At 36.2% G+C, this 21646-nt stretch overlaps 3 protein-coding genes across 3 annotated transcripts; 1 reads left to right on the top strand and 2 right to left on the bottom strand.

Annotated features, from left to right (window-relative positions):
- The first annotated feature begins 267 nt into the window (after positions 1-267).
- LOC122599330 (stem-specific protein TSJT1) lies at positions 268-2589 on the top strand. Its single transcript, XM_043771825.1, has 4 exons — positions 268-597; positions 1311-1551; positions 1653-1773; positions 2161-2589. Exons 1-4 carry the CDS (start codon positions 389-391, stop codon positions 2346-2348), a joined length of 759 nt encoding a protein of 252 aa, XP_043627760.1. The 5' UTR covers positions 268-388; the 3' UTR covers positions 2349-2589.
- On the bottom strand, positions 2568-6709 carry LOC122599329 (meiotic recombination protein DMC1 homolog). The gene is made up of 15 exons (XM_043771824.1): positions 6586-6709; positions 6390-6466; positions 5300-5391; positions 5143-5214; positions 5009-5047; positions 4850-4907; positions 4695-4740; positions 4563-4608; positions 4182-4243; positions 4005-4071; positions 3836-3928; positions 3672-3740; positions 3477-3555; positions 3198-3364; positions 2568-2818 (listed from the first exon to the last, which is right to left on the bottom strand). Exons 1-15 carry the CDS (start codon positions 6597-6599, stop codon positions 2774-2776), a joined length of 1026 nt encoding a protein of 341 aa, XP_043627759.1. The 5' UTR covers positions 6600-6709; the 3' UTR covers positions 2568-2773.
- Positions 6710-8081: 1372 nt separating this feature from the next.
- Positions 8082-10211, bottom strand: LOC122601201. Its single transcript, XM_043773965.1, has 3 exons — positions 9561-10211; positions 8746-8769; positions 8082-8135 (listed from the first exon to the last, which is right to left on the bottom strand). Exons 1-3 carry the CDS (start codon positions 10209-10211, stop codon positions 8082-8084), a joined length of 729 nt encoding a protein of 242 aa, XP_043629900.1.
- Between the last annotated feature and the right edge of the window lie 11435 nt (positions 10212-21646).

Below are 21646 nucleotides of genomic sequence, written 5' to 3'. Positions count from 1 at the left end.
TATAATTTTAGTATCTTGTTAATTACTGTTGTCACGAGTAACCATAGGTAGTCAAATCAAATGAACCTGGACTATCTCAAACAAAACTTTCTTTAGTCAATGCAAAAAATTTGTATTTTTATACAATATAATGCAGTAATAATATGATAATAACGATAATATAATCGTATCTAATCAATTTAATATTATCTAGTCAAGACTACGTGTAATTCACTCATTATCCAAAAAATCCCAACAACATATACACACACGTCTAAAAACACCTTTATAAAGTCCTCTACTCTCATAGTCTCATCTCATCTGATCACAGAATTATTTGTTCACGAGTTTCTTCATCTCAAAAATCGAAAGAAAACAAGCAAATCAAATCAAAAACAAAGAAAGAAAGATGTTGGCTGTGTTTGAGAAAACAGTAGCTAAAAGCCCTGAAGGCTTACAAACCCCACAACAACAAGAATCACCAGCTTTAAATGCACTCAAAGATGGTCTTTTGGCTAAACACTTTTCATCTCTTCATCCTTCTGCTGTTACTATCAATCTTGGTCAATCTGGCTGCATCTCTTACTCTGTTGATAAACAAAACCCTCTTTTGCCAAGGTAATATATATTGTAAAATATTACTCGTAATATATGTATTTTTTTATAGTTGATCTGAATATAGTAATAACAAATTTTAATCAAGAATCTAATCTAATATGGGAATTAAAATAAAAGTTTTGTATTTATGGATAATGCTAATTTTATTTAGGAATCTTTGTACTGATGGAAAAAAATTTAATTGTAAAATCATATGTTATGGTGAATAACTGGAATATAGATCAAGTTTAGTTTGATCTCAAAGGTGCTGTTAGGATCAGATCAACACATATTTAAGGCTACCCTGATCTTATTGTTGCCTAGGAGAAAAGCTATTTCGGATATAATGTAGTGTTGTAGTGAAGTTAGATGATTTTTGAAGCTATAGTATATTAGCATAGATCTTGTAAATTTGAGACTTGCCAGACCAGACCAGCCAGACTGATAAACCGGTTTTCACTTAAAGATCTTATAACATTGGTTGTTGGTTCGATTTGATCCGCTTTTAAACAGGAACCAAAGGGATCTTTTTCTATATTTATTCAAACTTGCAACAATGCTGTTTTAGTCCTATACTTTGTTCAAAGTAAGCTGAACTATTGTGTTCAGTTTTATACGGTTTTAGTCAAATATGGTTTTGGAAAAAGTTTACAGAAACAAGTGTTTGTTAGTTGAACAAAACCAAGTTTTTGCCTAATCATTATACACGGTTTCTTGTTGTTACTTGAATGTAGATTGTTTGCTGTTGTGGACGACATATTCTGCTTGTTCCAAGGTCATGTTGAGAATGTTGCGCCCTTAAAGCAACAATATGGACTGGGCAAGACAGCAAACGAAGTTATAATTGTTATTGAGGCATACAGAACACTGAGGGATAGAGGTCCTTACCCTGCAGACCAAGTTGTGAGAGACCTTCAAGGAAAATTCGCTTTTATTCTCTATGACAGCACTTCAAAGTCCACTTTCATTGCTGCCGTAAGTTATTCTATTGAAGTCTTTATTTTCATCAGTTATCAACTATCTTGCATTCTTATATGTCACACACCACACTTATAATTACAATATTTGCAATACAGGATGTTGATGGCAGCGTGCCATTTTTTTGGGGAACTGATTCAGAAGAACATCTGGTCCTCTCTGATGATGTCGAAACTATTAAGAAGGGCTGTGGGAAATCCTTTGCAGCATTCCCAAAAGGTCTGTATTATGTGTTTCTAACATTTCATTTTAGTGAATTAAGTGGTTTCGACGTTTAGCCATGCTAAACATGATTAAGGGATACCACATCAGACTAATTTCTAAATGTTTCAGATCCTAAATATCTGTTTGATTTGATAACATCATAACATATAGAAATAACGTTTATTGGATACCTACATTGTGCTCGGGCATTGACATACTCCCACTTGAAGCGGCAATTTCAACCCATAGATGGGTTGTAGGTCTATCTAGCTAAGAAGTAAACTGGTTAAATGGGTTGAGTTGAAAGTCACCCAGATTGTTCTTTTGATATTTGCAGCTTTACAAATCATATTCTGGGGTTCTATATACGTATGACCTTATGGTTCTTTGTTTATTAAATAGGATGTTTCTTCACAACATCTGGAGGGTTGAGGAGCTTTGAGCATCCCTTCAATGAACTAAAGGCGGTGCCTAGAGTAGACAGTTCAGGAGAGATGTGTGGTGCAAACTTTAAGGTGGATGCTGAATCCAAAAAAGAGTCGGGAATGCCCAGAGTTGGGAGTGCTGCTAATTGGTCTCAACACTACTGAAGTGAATCTTGACTTGGGACAAAAGACTTTATTTTTGTACCCAATTTATGTGTGTTTTCTATTGACTTCCTAATGTGATACCCTATCTTGGGCTATGAGATAATATTATATTACCAGAAAGAATGTGTATGCAACCTCTATTTACTTTAGATGGAATATGAGGTGTGTATTTTTGTTAAAAGAATTGCATGTTCTTATGAGAAAGCAAACACTGGGAAATAAAAACAACTTTTAGACATTATATCATAATACTAATCTTGAAATTGTCATACAGTATCATATTAAAAGCTTTTACCTACACATAAATTGACATTGCTGTACTAATGCAGAATTTCCAGACTATCATACGTCTTTAGTAGGGAGCTGAGAGTAATATATAAACATGTTTGAAGACTGCATGTTGTTTTATTGTTATTGCATAGACTTCAGTCCTTTGCATCTGCAACTCCTCCTGCTGTTATCTGGAATATGTAAAGCTAGTCAAGAAGAACATGGGAGATGTGATCAGAATGGGGGGTAGCAAGGCAGGTCTGCAGGGTGGGTTGGGTAAGATGTAAAAATGGACTCACATTGACCTGTAAATACATTTTGGTCCATATTTAAACGAACTTTGAGGTTATATTAGAATTATGATTGCAAAATCAAATTTCTTGGGTACTCATTGAATAAAGCACTTTAAGGGGTTAAATTCAATTAAGATGGATTTCGATCCACTTCCAACCCATTTGACCCGTCCCCATTCTAGCAACAATTATCTTTTTTTTTAACACTTCTGAGACAAATGTCAATCCAAGTTGATAAAACTAATATATAATAAATAGCATGCATGCTAATGAGCTGTAAGGATATTGCTTCAGACTCAGGCAGATTCGGTGCATCAAACACTTTACAGACACGCTGTTCCCCCTTGCCCTTCCTAAACATCAATCTCACAGTTGCTGCATGAGCAAGAACATGCCCCCCCGCCGGTTTCTTTGGATCTGATATAAATACCCCACCACCAGGATCAGCTATCACTGCAAGAAAACATTCAACAAAATAACCATTTGAGATTTTCTTATTAGATTAAACAAGGTAAACTGTTTTGTATTAAGTTAAACTGTTCCATATTGAAAAGTGAAGTATAACCTTGGTTTGTCATGTACACTGCCACATTAAATTCTTCTGCAATCTTTGTCAAACGGGAAAGCATCTGAGCCAACTTTTGCTGTTAAATAAGAAATACATGACTTTGTCACTTTTGAGCACAGATATATAGGTATTATAATCAAAATGTGCCAAAGCATTTCCAAGATGAGCACTGAGCAGTATAAGTCAACAAACCTGGCGCTCTGCAAGTTCTCCTCTTCCAGTGAAGTCTACTCGGAACAGAGCAATGACAGAATCAACAATCTGAAAAATTTTCATTAGTTCAGGATAAGAATCAAAAAATCAGCAACAAATACATGCTTGGCTTCTTGTAAGGAATTTTGGCTAAAAAAACACACCAGAAGTCTGAAAGGTTCTTCAGCCATCTTTGCTGCCAAGCCAAGGAGAAGGTTGTATTGATGCTCATAGGTGTAGGCACGTGCATAAATTATCTTCAGTATATGTAGGAGAAAAAGCAATCAGTTACCACACAAAATAGATTAGTAAACTGAGAAGAAATATCATTACATTATCAAGAACAGCTCCAGCATCCATGCCAAACCTTTCAGCAATGGGTACAATACGATCAGGCCGGCTGCAAACATTTTTATTAAGAAATGACAAGCAGAGGGCATCATTTTCTTAAACGAATAAATATAGCAGAGGTAAATATGAAATACGACGGCCAACAACGAACAAGGATACAAAGTTCCCTCAGTATCAATATAAGCAACCTTCCCATTCCCTCCTTTCATGCTAGTAGGAAGCTGCATGATTTAAGGCAAGGGCTAGTCAAACATTAAACATATAATAAATAACAAGTACCTGTCACAAAACTTTCTAATGTATAAGAAAACTAAGCGATACAGGTTCATTATATTATATAAAACGGTCAATAAAATACCTTCAAGTTGTCAAATATGTCAAGTGGTGCATGATAGCATTAATATAGTTATTTTTTATCTAGCAGCAAGCAGAATCACAAGCAACAACAACATGACTATCAGTCTATCACATCATTTGCAGAAATTAACAGCAAACCAACTCAAGCATCACAACATAACAGCCTCAATGTCGGAGCTAAACCTGTGTAGAAACGCAGAGAGTATGAGCAAGCTGTGTCTTCCCAGACCTGGATGGTAACATCGGCATGAATCATTTTAAGACATATAATTAAATTAATACAAATTCTAGTACATAAAATGTTTGATGTCTCACCTAAACTCTCCAAAAGCTTCAGTGATTTGTGAAGTTTCAATACCGCCTTCACTCATTTACAAAAACAAGTTAGTTAACCATTCACAAGTCTTAAATGCACATAAACAAAATCAAGTTTGTTAATATATATAACAAATCAGAACCCAAGTTTTCACCTCCCAACAGTTCATCAAGTGCTTGACTTCCAGTAGTGATACGGACAATAGCCTTTCTCTGTTACACAAAGGGAGACGTGATATTAATCATTTCTAAGCTAAACTCTGATTATCACTTAGCATGAAGAAACTAAAGCATAAAACAGATGAGCATCTTACTTTGAGCAGAGCATCACTTCCAGTGATATATCCAAAATTCTAAATAAAAAGGTAGCAAAAAACTCTTAAACACGATACAACAAGATCATATAAAACAGGAATTCTTATCTTATAATTCATTGCAGATCACTAACCACTAACTTCTCAGCAGCTTCACAAATTTTATCAACCTTAGCCTCGGATAATCCTTTTATACCAGTCAAATTCTAGAATACAAAAACAACTTTAGTCACAATGTACTGAACAATCTACAATAATCGGAATACATACATGTCCTAATCATAATATCACCTTCTTAGTGTGCATCATCAAGCCATTACAAGTATATATCCCTGCATCTTGCAGTTTCTTCACATCTCCAGCATTTATTCCATGAGAAGTCACTATACATACATACACACTGAACTAAGTCACATTTTATACAAGATTTTCAACCTAATGAAAAATCCTATACATACAAAATCACATCACCTGAGTCAAAACTGAATATAAACTATAACATTTGATATAATTCCAGAATGATACATCATTTACACACTAGAATAAGTCACTGTATATACTAAACTTCAACCTAATTCAATTCATACGTAATCATGTCATATAATTAAAGACCATATATAAACTTTCAATAATCGACTGGACTCCAGAATGATACATCAATTACAACTTACACACTAGACTAAGTATCTGCGTATACAGAACTTTTGACAAATCACATCATCAGACTAAAAATCAGATATAAATACTAATATTCGACATACTTACGGAATTATGCATCATTGATACACACCTACTAAATCTGATAAGTACGAGTTCCATCCGATAAATCAGATCACATTCATAAGTGTTGCAATATCCGATTAATGAAGTCTCAATTCATACGGACTATTACTTGTTACTTCCAACACAACAGCAAAAAACATACTAATAACATCGATTTCAGTTCTAACAAGTACTGGTTTGATCCGATAAATTTGTTCATACTCATAACTAGTGCAATATCTGACTAATGAAATCGCAATTCGTACAGATGGTTACTTGCAACACAAAAAGCGAAATATATATATGAATAACATCGATTTCAGTTCTAACAAATACAAGTTCGATCCAATAAATCTGTTCAGATCCATAACTGTTTCGATACGGACTATAACTTATTAATTCAGGCAACAAACAGCAATATATATCGAAATAACACCGATTTTAGTTCTAATAGTTACGAATTTCATCCGATAAACCCGATCATATTAATTAGTGTTGCGATGCCTAATAACTAAATTTCAATTCCTACGGACCGTAAATACAGAATTATAGCAAAAAACGCTCAAAAACGATGATAATTACAGATAATTGAAGTAGAAATTAATGTAAGTATACGTACGCTTATCGATAGCTTCAAACAGATCTTCATCTTCGTCGATATCGTCACGTTCGACGAGCTGCAACTGCTCTTCGGATCTGCAAAACATGAAAAACAGGTAAGCGATACGATTACATGATTCATATAAACGTATCAAGAAGAAGAATCGATAACGTGAATTGAGATTCAATAAGTTTTAATGAAGTTAGAGATTTACTTAAAAGCTTGCATTTTCGAATTTTTAGGTGAGAACTGTAAAATTCACAAATTGTGTGTGTGTGAGAAAGAGAGAGAGAATTGAGAGAGAAAGAGGGAAATTTGATGTGATTTTGAAATTATGGGTGGGGAAAATGAGTTTGAGTGTATTTATACGGAGGGAGCGAACCAAATTACTCCGGAACTGAGTGTATATACGGAGTATGTATTATGGAAGAATTTCGTCTTTTAAATAATTGGATATTTATAGAGTATCTGATCTGAACACCCAAAAAATAGACCCACATTTTTAAATTTTACATGTGAATCTAAACTTCTTGTTAACAAAGGGTTGTTTTGGTAGGCCTAAGTCTGCGGAGGAAATGGAAGCTGGGCTACCGAAAACTGCTCCAGATACTGATGCAAGTCTTTCTGGCACTAAAACACATGATATCCAGGTTCCACATGATAAGCAGAGTTTCCAACAGTCCAAGAAGAGACAAAGAAGGGCTAAAAAGGCCCAAGTTGCAACGAGCAATCAGATTCTCAAGCCCAAGTTTCAGTATGTTCCTAAGAGACCCGAGAGGCCTACCAAGTCAAAAGGTAAGGCCTCGATGACCACTCCAGACTTCAGCATCTACAGAGTGATCTCAGCCAGTCAGGATCACATCAGTTACGCACTCAGATCCAGTTAGATTTCCTACTGGTCCAGCCTCTCAGAGACCATGCCAGATTCATACATCTTCTCCTGTTGTTCCAGACACTCGTCTAGACACACAGGTTACTCCTCCTAAACCTGTTGTCGAGATTCGAAACTAGTATGATGCACTTTCTCAGATTTACACGGATGAGGTTAGTGTTACCTCAATGAAGCATATTGTTCTTGATAATGATGATTCTGATAGCGATGAAGTTGAAGAAGTGGAATTTAATGAAGGTGATACTTTTGAGCTCATGTAGATGCTTGGTTCACGAGATTACTATTAGCTTTGCTTTACTTTTATTGCCTAGTTTGCTAGTTTGATTGTTGTTGCGTTGATGCGAATCCGTGTATCACGAGATCCTAGATTAAGTCTAGCAGCGACGATCCTTGGCCAACCAAGAAACCGACGACGATGATAAGAATATCGGCCAACCGATATACACAAGAACAGAAGTTCAAGAAGAAGAACTTTATTAAAACTCTAACAATCCAACCATGAGTTACAACCCTTTAAATAGGAAATGTCACGTAAAAGATAGAAACAAAAATCCTATACAAAAAGTTTTGGTTGGATTTGATCTTTGTAGCACCTGGTCCATTTAGCCACTTTCCATCGACTCGACATTGGGCCCGACTTGGTCGTGGCCTTGTTCTTGATTCGTATCATGTCACACCCCGACTAAGACGAAAAACTCAAGATGTGACACATAGTACACGCGTCATAGATATTACGTAGAGTAGCTACATGAATACTTAATTAATACACATTTCATAGAATTCAAACATAAATATCCTAACATAAAATCAGGATTCAATTAAAACATAGATAAACTCCCACGCAGGGGAACGCGTAGGCATAGTGTCATAGTCTAAACATATAGCAAACATATTAAAAACATAAGATATGCAGCTCCAAATCCCTAATCTGGTCTGCTACAGGTCACCATGCTATGCTCCTTAGCTACCTCTAATTCGGTTCACATGTTCACCTGAAAGGATACTCAAAAGTGTCAACACAATGGTTGGTGAGTTCGTAGGTTTTGTAAACAAGTATCAAGTATGGTGCCAGGTTGAAATATCATCAAGATCCACACAACAGTATAGCTATCAACTTACTTATGATAGCAAGAATCAAGTATCTCTATGCCACCAGCACTTACGGTATACCAGGCCTAAGGTGCAAGTATCAAGGATCAAGTATTTGGTGCCTCCAACTCCACCATAAGTATCAAGTATCAAGCATCTCAAACTCCAACATAAGTATCAAGTATCTAGTATCTGGTGCCTCCAACTACACCATAAGTATCAAGTATCAAGCATCTAAAACTCCAACATAAGTATCAAGTATCAAGTGTCAAGTATCAAGTATCATAGTACACATCATACAGTACAGTCAAATAGCCATAAATTATGATAAACACAAAGGCACGAGTATCCTTCCACCCCAAAACATATTAAAAGAGGGACTATGAAACTCACCTGACTACTAGCAACAAGATCAAGCTACAAAAGATATTAGAAAGCAAGTAACCGGTACGCAGTCAATCTGTTACAAGTTATCACAATTAAATATTCATTCAATATAGGTAAACATGTTCATAACGTGTCGCCAAGTGCTGACCAAGTTGTCCAAAAGCGTACTAGTTTGACTTTGACCAGATTTTACGAGTTTGACCAAAGTTGACCAAATTACGAGTTTGACTAAGTTGACCAAAGTTGACTAAACCGACCAAAGTTGACCAAAGTTTACTAAACCAACTAAAGTTGACTAAATCGAGGTAGTAATCGAAATCCGAGGTCTCGATTGAAATTCGAGGTCTTAAATTGAATTTGGGGTCTTATTTCCACTAAAGGACAAAATTGAAATTGAGAGGCTAGTAAATCTGGGGTAGTATTTCACTAAAAGACAAAAATTGGATTTGCAATGCTAGATTTGCGAGGCTAGAAATGCGAGGTCGCAAATTGATGGTGCCGCAAACTAGGTTGTTCTTCCCCAAAATTCATTATAGAAAACCCTAACCGTTTATTTTGATCTGAAAGGTGCTTTTAACATCAGATTGTACTTTTAGACTCCCTAATATGATGGGAAAACAATCCTAAAGTCGGAAACTCGAAAAACGGACAACTCAAAAACCCATTTGAACAAAGTTTATAAAAAGTGTACAAAAATTATTATATCTCAAGATTTTATTAATAAAATCACACGTAACTTTGACAAAAGTTGTGATATATGTTTCTAAACCCATTTGAACAAAGTTTATAAAAAGTGTACAAAAACGGTACTTGATGACGACCCGACTATCAATGCACATGCGGAACGCGCCTCCTAGTTTTGGAACTAGTAACGCGGGCACAACACATGGACTAATAATTTCTCGGATAAGCCCCTTTTCCAATAGATCAGTGACTTGGCGATCTAATTCGGCGGATTCTTTCGGGTTCATTCTGTATGCTGGTTTGTTGGGGATGATAGCGCCGAGTAAAAAGTCTATGCAATGTTGAATTTCTCGGATCATGGGTAACCCGACAGGAATATCTTCGGGAAAAACGTCCGCAAATTCGGTGAGTAATGGGACAATAGCCATTAGGGAGGGTTCTGTTGTCGAGTTTTCTTCAACCATAAGTAACCCAAAAATAATTGTGGGGTTTAAAGAATGAGTGAGGCCCACAAATGCAGCCCCTGATGTTAAGACACTATCAGGTGGAGCATCCTTGAGGCGTAACAATGCGAGGGTAACGATAAGGCCATCTTGCTTAAACGTATACGTGTTACGAAAACCATCATGTTTCACACGCCGATCATATAACCATGGATCCCCCAAGAGAATATGGCATGCATCCATGGGTATAACTTCACACCATAGCTCATCTGTGTACTTGTTGCCAATAGAGAATTTCACGAGACACCGATGGGTAACCTTAACGAGATTGCCTTTTTTAACCATGTAAGTTGGTATGGTTCTGGGTGGTTTTGAATAGGCAATTTCAATTTGTCCACCATGGTAGTAGCCACCATGTTTTCACAACTACCACCATCGATGATCATGGTGCAAACCTTCCCTTAAGTCGTGCATTGAGTGCGAAAAATATTATTACGAAGCCAAGTCGTGTCACCCTCTGGATCAGCTAACGAGGAGTTAAGTAACCGATGCATAACGAGCATCTCATCCCGATCAGGATAAAGTAGTTCAGAAGGTTTCTTTTCTGTCTTTGTGTCATATATTGGTGCAAGGTCGTCGACAAAAACAAGTACTTGTTTGTTTGGGCAATCCCGTTTAAGGTGGCCCAAACCTTGACATTTAAAACATCGTGGAGCATTTGGCATCCCCGGTTGAGTAGCGGAACAGGTGGGTCAGTGTTAAGTGTACCAACCCAAGGGGCTGTTGCGGGTATTCGGGGTGTCGCGGGGAACTTAGTTACCGGTTTTGGCTTTTGATTGAGTTGTTGTTCGACCCGTAATGCAAGCCGACACACCAGAGAAGGAATAATACAGTTGTAACAATACCACGTTTGCAATATCCCGTCTTAGAGAGCTTAAGAATCGTGCAATAACCTGCTCGTCATCCTCCTCAGCTCCACAACGCATTTGCATGCGCTCAAATTCACGAATTAATTCTTCAACAGTTAAAGAACCCTGCTTGAGGTTATGACAGTCCAAATATGTATCTTGTTTATATGTAACGGGCAAAAATTTAGCTTTCAAAAGTCGTTTCATCTTTTCCCAGTTTTCCACCTTATGTTTCCCTTCCTGAAAACGTTTATTTTGCACATGATCCCACCACAACGAGGCGAATTTTTTTAATTTAATAGCAACGAGCTTTACCTTTAGGATGTCAGGGATAGCGCGAAGATCAAATATACGTTCTACAGTTTGAAGCCAATCCAGAAAATCATCGGGTTGTAACCGACCTTCAAACTCCAAGATTTTGGTTCACAGACCCAAGGACCGTAAGTGGTCAATTTGCTGGTGAGGTTGCACTTGCGGTGTCCTGGGTGTCGGTGGGGTGGGGTACGTTGATGTCGAGGTCGGGGGGGGGGGGTGCTATCTTGAGATTCATTCACAACAGATTGTGTTTTTGAACTTCCTGTTGGAATTAATCTTGCAATATGATGAACAAACTCACAGGTATGTATGAATTTACTTTCTATTAGATCGAAACTTGCAATATTTGTTCATACAAATGTTACAGACTCTCGCTGGGTATGTGACCCATACCCATTGATCGTACAGACACACACCCACATTGAAATGACACACGACATACAAATATATACACAATGAAAAGGTGCCAACGAACAGGTGCAACCCTTTGTCGGTTTTCTTTCAAAAGTTGTGTCCTTTCCTAATTGACATACCCTTTTAACTTGGTAACCGACCATAACTTCCGCACTTTTCAGACTTGTCATTTTTAACCCAAAGTTTAGGTTAATAATCAACACTCCCCCTTAAACTAAACTTTGGTTAAAGGCATGTCTTCAACTTTCTCTGTCTTGCTCTTTACAACAAGGTTGGTTTTTCATCGCCATCAATGAGACTAGACTCATCTTGCTTGTTTTTCTTCTTGTCTTTCCACTACGAACATTCCTTTGTTGTCATACTTGTTGCTTACTTGCCTTTTCTTGCTTGTGCCACACATGTTTCAATTCTTGCACCACACAAGTCTTCTTTCTTGCTTTGCCACGAAGGTCTTCTTTCTTTCTTTGTCACGAAGGTCTTGTTTCTTGCTTGAAACGAATTGTTTCTCTTACTTTCTTGGTTAGAATCAAGAGTTGATTCTAACTTCATGCATTTGATCCTAAGATCAAATTTCTTGCTATTTGGGCTACTTGCTACCCACTTCACTTGTTTTCTGGGCTACTTGCTACCCAGTACGAATGTTGACCAACTTGCTAATCAACAATCGTGCTCCTAACCAAGTCGCTAATTAGGGCTTAACTTGCTTTGACCAAAAATATGGTCCTTGAACGCACCACACAGGCTTGTTCCTTGCTATGAACCACAAAAGGGTTCGGTTTAACGTACTATGAAACGCAAAGGTTCTCTTACTTTGATCAAGATTGGTCTTCCTTACGTACTATGAAACACTAAAAGTGTCTCTTTGACCAAATATTGATCTTTCTACTTACTTTGCAACACTAACATTTTTTACGTACTTTGAAAATGCTAGAGTTTGCACATACTTACTTACTTTGAAACACTAACGTTTTTCTTACTTACTTACTTTTGAAACACTAGAGTTTTTCTTACTTACTTTGAAACGCGGGGTTTCGTTAAAACACTAGGTTTCATAAAACGATAGGTTTCATCTTACTTTGTGAACCACAAGGGTTCGGTCTTACTCTGTGAACCAAAAAGGTTCGGTCTTACTTTGTGAACCACGAAGGTTCAGTCTTACTTCTTTGAACGAATTATTTAAAATCCGTTCGACTTTCTTTGAATCTCAAAAGATTCGATCTTCTTACTTTAATCAATCGGGAATTTTATCTTAAAAATACGAGGATGAAAATGAATCTGTATCTTGCAAAAATATAATTTTGATCTTTCCAAACTTTGTCAAACCTTTGTATTGAAAAACTTATTAACAAATTACTTTATTTGTTAGTCTACAAAAGATCAAAAATTAAAGAATTTTTTAATTTTTCTTATCTACTTGTCATGATATTTTGCAATATAAAAGTGTACCACTTCCTTTGTTTGTGTGGTTGGAAATCGACAAGGTGCAGTCTGCCTTTTTTCTTACTGGAAATCCAAACAAGCACCGTCTTCTACTCTTTCTTCTTATCCCCTTTCTCTTTCTAATCGATCAAAACAACTAATGATCCTTACTTTCCCTATTGATTGACGGTTATCTCTTCCTGTTATTATCGTCACCGAAAGAAAAAACAAACCCCCAAATCCCTTTATTCTATCTGCGATTAGGGTAGACTTTCAATTCCCTCTTCCTGTTCTTACTGCAATCGATGGATTGTGGTTCATGTTTCTTTCTTTTCCGGCGACGGGGTGTGGTGTCTGGTTCACATACACGGCGGTGGTGGTTCTATTTTCTTCTTCTGATCATTGATGATGAAGAATGAATCACACTCGCTTCTTTCTTTTCTTCTTGCGGTTAATTCCTGGAATCGGCTTCGCTTTTCAATCGATGTTTTCCCTTGGATCGATTAACGTGCTCTGATACCAATTGTTGGAATTAATCTTGCAATATGATGAACAAACTCACAGGTATGTATGAATTTACTTTCTATTAGATCGAAACTTGCAATATTTGTTCATACAAATGTTACAGACTCTCGCTGGGTATGTGACCCATACCCATTGATCGTACAGACACACACCCACACTGAAATGACACACGACATACAAATATATACACAATGAAAAGGTGCCAACGAACAGGTGCAACCCTTTGTCGGTTTTCTTTCAAAAGTTGTGTCCTTTCCTAATTGACATACCCTTTTAACTTGGTAACCGACCATAACTTCCGCACTTTTCGGACTTGTCATATTTAACCCAAAGTTTAGGTTAATAATCAACACAAGAACAGAATTTCAAGAAGAAGATCTTTATTAAAACTCTAACAATCCAACCATGAGTTACAACCCTTTAAATAGGAAAAGTCACGTAAAAGATAGAAACAAAAATTCTAGACAAAAAGGAAACTATAATGATAAATAATATTTGAAAATAAAAACTTGGACATGAAGTTTTGGTTGGATTGGATCTTTGTAGCACCTGGTCCATTTAGCCACTTTCCATCGACTCGACATTGGGCCCGACTTGGTCGTGGCGTTGTTCTTGATCCGTATTATTGTCTGGGTCTGTCCAGTCACTCACTCACGGGGTCTCCTTATCATTTGTGGTGGGCCCGTGAGGGCATTTACTGTGTAAATATTTAAATCAACTGGCATACTGTCATGTTGCATGTTCTTGTTTGGGAGGTAATAACATGTTAACAGGGGTAACAACCTTTTACCGAAAAAAAGGGGTTGTTTTGGTTGGCATAATTTTCAATAATTTTTAGGATTGGAACCTGCTTTGTATTTTTTATTCAAGACATATATTATTTCCTCGTCAAAAATATTTTGTGAACTAAACGGCACTAATTTTTTTCTTGTTAACGATTAGTGTCCGGTTGCACTGGTTATCAAATAGTAAAGTACGTCTACGAATGACAGACATCGCTGGATGGTAATAACCTACCAAACCATGGGTTTTGGAGAAAAACCGCCGACTAAATACTAGTTGTGATAAGTTTCAAGAATGACAGTCTAAATGGCATGTAAAATGTACACATGTAAATTAAAACGTGAATAAATTTATTCACAAGTTCACAAAAAGCTATTTTGAATGTTTGCAAAAGAAATTTCTTCTAAAACATACTTTTTTATTTATAACATTTCACAATAAATACTAAAATTTAGTATGTAAGGGGTTCAATGCCTAAACTTAAGTATCTAACAACCCTATATATTCACATTTCTCATATATATATATATATATATGACAATGATACATATTGTATAGAGTATATAGATAGATGATGGATGCTTTATTTAGGTTTTTCCGCATGTCTTTTGGTGTTTTGAATACGAACATGAGTTGCAATGAGTGAACTTTTGGTACTTAATGAAATGAAATGTTCTCGCAGGTTCATGCATAAATGAACTCAACTAAGGTACCACAAGACATTACAAGACACAAGACGAAGAATTGGTAACAAAACGTGAGAGTGAGACCTCCGGCACCTCTCGTGAAGCCTCAAGAACGCAACACGTCAAGGCGGCGATTAAACTGACTTTTGAATTATAAATAGAAGATTAAACCCTCACATTCCAAAAAGAGCAATTAAGTTACAAGATGAAAACCCTACCTTTTAGGTCGTAAATCAAGAGCTTCTAAAGGGGTTTTGGACTTCCAAACACCTCTTGATCTACAAATTTTCAACCTAGGATCTTTATTTTTCTTTTCTTACCGTTGGTAAATGATGTCTTTTTATTTTTCAGACTTTGTTATTCCATTAATTATGTTTGGTTAGTAGGTTAATACTTCTTTGGATGATGTGATCATGTGGACTATTTATTACTTTGTTTTATGTTAGATTTGTAAGATTGCGTTTATGTTTACCGTTGATCTATGATTGTCTAGTTTTTCATGTTATGATTAATTTTATATCTATGGTTTATTGGTATTTTTGGCTTCTTTTATCTATAATCGGTCATTTAAATTTAATAAATCGTAGATGCAAAACGATGGATTGGTCTTTGATTAATTGTAAAAAGTGATTTTACTATAACGAGCGAATCCAAAATTAATACAATTAAGACTAGATGAACATGATACTTAATAATGTTTTAAAATATCTAGTGATACGAAAATGAAATATAAACCACCTAAGATAATCAATGCAAAGTTATTGGCTTAAAATCTAAATATACGTATAGGTTAAATCGTGGAAACACGGGCTTGAACTTAGTAATGCTTGATAAGAGAATCTAACGAGGATCTTATTAAAGGATTGAGTGAATATAACTAGGATCTCTACTAATTTGGTTAAGTGAATGTAACTCTTGCTAATCGGCTCAAAAAGATTTTGTCAAAGATTATCTCCCCCACACAGTCAGCTTTCCTTAGTGACAGAAACATCTTGGATGAACCACTTATGCTTAATGAGACCCTTAAGTGGGTCAAGCATTCCAAACTGGAATCTTTTTGTCTGAAAATTGATATCGAGAAGGCATTCGACTCCGTAAATTGGGAATTTCTTATCTCAGTAATGGAGCAAATGGGCTTCCCTTCTCCATGGCTTCTCTGTACCAGGGGTATTCTCTCATCTACAAGGTCTTCAGTTCTCATTAACGGATGCCCAACTCAAGAATTTAATTGTGAAAGAGGAGTCCCTCAAAGAGATCCATTATCACCATTCCTGTTCATAATCGCGATGGAAGCCTTTTCAAATATTTTACAACGTGCCTCCATCTTGGGCCTAACTTCCAGCATACAGTTATCGAACAATGGGCCACAGATAAACCACCTTTTGTATGTTGATGATGCAATGATAATCGGTAAATGGTCACCTACATACCTTCTTAACATATCGAGAATCTTGAGGTGTTTTTACCTAGTTTCTGAACTTAAGATTAACCATCAAAAGTCATGTTTCTATGGTATTAATCTCTCACAAGAGATATGCAACAGCTCGTGTTTCAACTTTCAATCTCATGTGTAACTCGGGTACATTCCCTATCACATACCTCGGATAACTGTTGGCACCAATATGAACCTTGTCAAAAATTGGGCACCTGTGATCAAAACCTTTCAAAACCGTCTCACACTTTGGAAAGCATCAACACTCTCTCTTGGTGGACGTATTACTCTTATCCGTTCGGTGCTTGATAGTCTCCCTTCATATTTTTTTTCTCCTTGTACAAGGCCCCGGTGAGTGTTCTATCTAAACTCGAATCAATCCATAGAATTTCTTTTTTTTTTTTTTTTTTTGGGGGGGGGGGGGGGGGGGCAGTTCTTCGAATAGGAAAATTCCATGGGTTTCATGGGATAAGATTATTTCCCCCGTGGGTTTGGGCGGTCTTGGTTTTGGTAGTTTAAAAAATAAAAATCTTTCTTTATTGTCCAAATGGTGGTGGTGGTTTCGTATGGAACCGGATTCTCTTTGGAGTCGAGTCATTTCAGCAATTCGTTCAACCCCGAGGAACTGTTCGCCTATCCCGGTTAGGAACAACCTTGTGGGAGCTTGGAAATTGATTGTCAATTTAAGCTCCCACATGTCCCAATTTGATATTTCCCTCGAGTGTTTGTTTATAGGTAACTTAGGAAACGGTTGTAGACTTCGGTTTTGGATTGACAATTGGCTAGGCAACTCTCCTTTATACCTTTCCCATCCTGATTTATTCAAATTGGAAAAGTACAAGACTTGTCTCGCAAAAGAACGTTGCACAGGTGATGAAGTCTTCTCGCAATGGTCTTGGCGCTGGATTAGACCTCCCTCAACAACAACTGAATTATACCAATTGCAGGACCTGCTTTTCAATATTCAACATGTTAATCTCTCCGATGCAAGTGACTCCTGGGAATGGCAGATAGACCCCTCTCGAGTTTTCACTGTCAAGTCTATGAACAGCCGACTTCAAACCACCTTCGGACCCAAGCAATGGGTTTTCCCTTGGAACAAACTCGCACCACTAAAAGTTAATGTTCTAGGATGGCGTCTTGAGATAAACCGACTTGCCACAAAAGATCAATTAATGAACATAAACATCCTCATCACCTCACCAATATGTTCTCTTTGTAATCCTTATGGTGAGTCAGCTGCACATCTTTTCCTTCACTGCTTATTTGCGGATTCCATTTGGTGTTTTCTTCAATTATGGTGTCACACCTCCCTCCCTAAGCCACAAAGTGTGAAAGAACTTTTAGAGGTCCATAAAGTCATTTCCACAAGTTTACAAAAGCAAAAATTCTTCCAACTTGTCATATTTGCTTATGTTTGGATAATATGGAAAAGCCGAAATGACTTTATCTTCTCCAATAAACAACCATCTCCCCGGTTTGCCTTTAAAGACCTCAAAGGAACCAGTTTTCTTTGGCTCACCAACAGGAACACCTCACCAAGAATCACTTGGTCCCAATGGAATAGTTTCAATTTTTAGCTTTTATTGTATGCTACCCTCATATTTATATGTATTTCATAGCTTCTCGCTAGAATTCATATTAATGAAATTCCTTTTTAATGTTCAAAAAAAAAAGAGGATGTAACTAGGATCCAAACCAAGAAAAAAGTCTTTTCGCGGTCCAATATTAAAACTAGGTTAAATAGACAATCATTATGCATGTAATCGAACTCCAAACAAGTATAATTTTATTATTACGATTCTCGTTTTTCAGGAAAATTGATTTACAAGGCTTCTCGCAGACTAAAAGGTTGCACTTTTATTTACCTTTTTTGTTTATGTTATCTAGTTTAATTAAAATTTTGACAACCCACAATTAATTTAAAATTACACACATTGCTAGATTTAGGTATTGCAAGTGTTCATGCGAATGATTCTGGACTTACCTATGAACTGTACTACAAACGAATAGGTTCTCTGCTCGTGAGTGAGTATTAGTTAAACATATTCCTTGTACTTTTGTAAATTGTAAATACGAATATTTTGTTTGAAAAAATAAACGCATCACTGAATTTTTGCCGCCGCCGCCGAGGACGCGACACAACTTTGGTTTAGTAATGTAATATAAGAAAAGGTGGAGTTACCCGAAACCTTTACACGAAAAAAAAATTACTTTTCTAAAATCTAAAAATCCATAAAACTTATAAATAATAAAAAATTCAAAAATATCTACTTTTCGTTTTCACTTTCCTATTTAGATTGTTATTTTTTGTTATATATTTTTGTTGTTTGCTTTTCACGGGTATTTAGTTGCTTTTGTAATGGTTTATAATAAATTTTTATAATGGTTTAGATTTGTTTTCTTAATAAAGTTTTCAAAATCAACATCTGGTTTTTGTTAAAAAAAAATATATATATATATTAAAAAATTAAGAAGTGAAAAGTATTTCACCAAACTTAGATGTGTGATAACAACATTCTCACTTTTCCTAAATAAAATATATAACCATAGTTACAAACTACTAAGTATACAACAATTATTCAGACATTGTTGTTCTCATTCCAACCAACAAGAATCCTAATGAACCTAAAAAAAGGATAACAACAATTATTCATACATTGTTGTTCTCGTGGCTTAAAAAACTCGCCTTAACTCGTACCAGTTCATACCCCGACTCGTAAAAGTCAGGGAAAATAATAGTAATCAAGAAGACTCCGCTCCTAAGGGTCTACTAGAAATTTAACATCAAGAAGACTCCGCTCCTAAGGGTCTACTAGAAATTTAACAACTATGGTTAGAAGGGATCTAGGCGAGGCATTTAAACATAAAAAGACATAATTTCAATTTCATTTGAGATCTAGATCCCCAAAACCCTAAGATCATTCTTAAACGTTCACCACTTCCACTTATACCTTTACATGACAGTATGACATGTCAACTTATCACTTTCTTTTTTCCGTTAACTATCCAATTTCAAATTTAATACTTTAATAAACATCACAATATACCATGATATTGAAAAACTAACAATATAACAAAAAGAAATGGACCACTGTCGTAGGTGAATCACCTTTCTCCCATTGCTTACTACTTTCACTCAAATCACGTTTCCTCTCATCACCTACTATAGGTGAATTCACTTTCTCCCTCTTCACCTGCCTTTCACGTTTCTCGTATCACCTACTACGAGTATAAGTTAATTCACTTTCTCCCTTTTCACTTGCATTTCAGGGCCGTCTCTGAGAATGCTAAAAAAGAGTTTAGGCCCAGGGCAAAAAGAAATAACGGGCCCCAAAATAAGAAAATATATACTATAACCTTTGTTGGTTTTTCAATTACATGTTAACTTTTACAGAGTATGCTAATTAACTTTTTGTTTGGACTAAAAACAAAGAAGATCATCAAAGTATAATTACAAAGACCAAAATTATGGCGCCCTTCAAAACTTGAGCCTAAGGCACAAGCCCTTCTGTCTTGCCTCAAAGCCGGCACTGCTGCATTTTAACAATGCTCTAATTCAATATAAAAACTCTAGAACCAATAATACACCCAAAACCAGAATCAGAAAAAAACATGTGAGACAACCTTCAAGTAGAAATCATAAAAAGGCTTCCTGTTAAGTCACTGGCTATATTCAGATCAATTTCAAAATTATGGAAATCAATGATCGATAGCCCTCTCTTTATTACCGATCACACAAACTTGCGCCAGCATCATCGGCTTTTTGTAAGATATGTCCCTGATCTCAACTTTATGTTTCAATACGAATTAAAATGTTTCCATTATGGACGATAATACTCTTTCCCAACACACTGTTAGAAATGTTCCCATATCGTGATCGTTTGAACTAGGACTTATTGGTACGTCTCAAGGGTTGTTATACTTATTCGGTACTTCTGGAGAGGGTGAAAATTATAGGCAAACAGCTGTGATTTGGAATTCGTCACTTGTAAAATACATTACTGTTGATGTCCCGTTTACATATGTTTTAGGTTTTGGGGTCCGTCCTGATAAATTTGACCCTATGATTGTAATGGTCAATGGTTTTCGACAGCCTTACCCGGTTATGGTGTTTGCATTAAGCTCACGGGGTTGGAGATTTTCACGTGGTAATCTACCTCCTATTTCAATTGCTTTTGATCCGGTAGTTACAGTTGATCGGTGTATTTATTTGAAAGCATTTGAGAACGAGTGGAATATTAATATAGTTGTTGCGTTTGATATGGTGAGTGAAGACTTTATGAAAATAAACCTCCCTCATAGTGTAGCACACCGGGATGCTGATTTTTTCTTCATATCTGAGATTAAAGAGTCTCTTGCTCTACTTGAGTACACTGTTATGATGCCGAGGAACCAGTTTATGGTGTATGGATGAGGGCGGAGGATGGTGTTTCAAGATCGTTCACAAAGCTATTCACCATCAACGCCCCAGATGCATTTTTAGAAACTAAGGCACTAGGATTTAGGAAGAATGGCCAACCTATTTTGGAAACAACGACAGATGAATCTGGAGTATATGCATCACTTGAAGCTTATGAACCACGCACAGGAGCCATCAAGAATCTTGGGATTAATGGTGAACATTATTGTTCATTCTTTTGTTGTTCCTATACGGAAGCTTTACTTCTCATGGATGAGTTGGATGGCTCCAATCTGTAAAGGTTCAATTTCATCATCAATCGGTTCAAGTCAATGAAAATTCGTCATATGGTTGTGATAGACCTCATTTATGAAATTTTTCAGAATGGCGAATGATAGACCTCTTTTATGAAAATATTAGGCATAATCCTTGAGAGTCAAGTACGTCTAGGCCATATCCGTTCTTAGATTTTCCTATTACAACTTTTTAGTTTTATCAGTATAAATAAAAATTAAAGAAACTATCATAGTAATAAATGTTTCACATAGGGTGCGTGTAAGTGGAATCTGGTGCATATAAGTGCTAACATAGTAACATTTATTTACATGTTAATGTAGTTGTAAGTGTTGTATTCTTTTTGTGTGCCTTAAACAGAATTTTAATGTAAATGTAAGTGTTTTATCTGATATTGGATTATGTCTTAGTTTAGCAAGTTGATCTTCTCTCAATAACTATCTCTTAGTTTAAGATGTGTGATTGCCAATTCTAATAGTTCTTGTGTGACTATGATGTTACGACGGTGGATTATTTGATCAATGTTTGATTGTAGAAACATGACCGTAGATTTGGTGGATTATTCTGGGGCCAGCATCGGGGCTATATATAATTCTGTGATC

This window comes from Erigeron canadensis, chromosome 5, assembly GCF_010389155.1.
Source record: "Erigeron canadensis isolate Cc75 chromosome 5, C_canadensis_v1, whole genome shotgun sequence".
Taxonomy (NCBI): domain Eukaryota; kingdom Viridiplantae; phylum Streptophyta; class Magnoliopsida; order Asterales; family Asteraceae; genus Erigeron; species Erigeron canadensis.
Note: the sequence above shows the minus strand (reverse complement) of the source record. Positions and strands in the feature narration are given on the sequence as shown.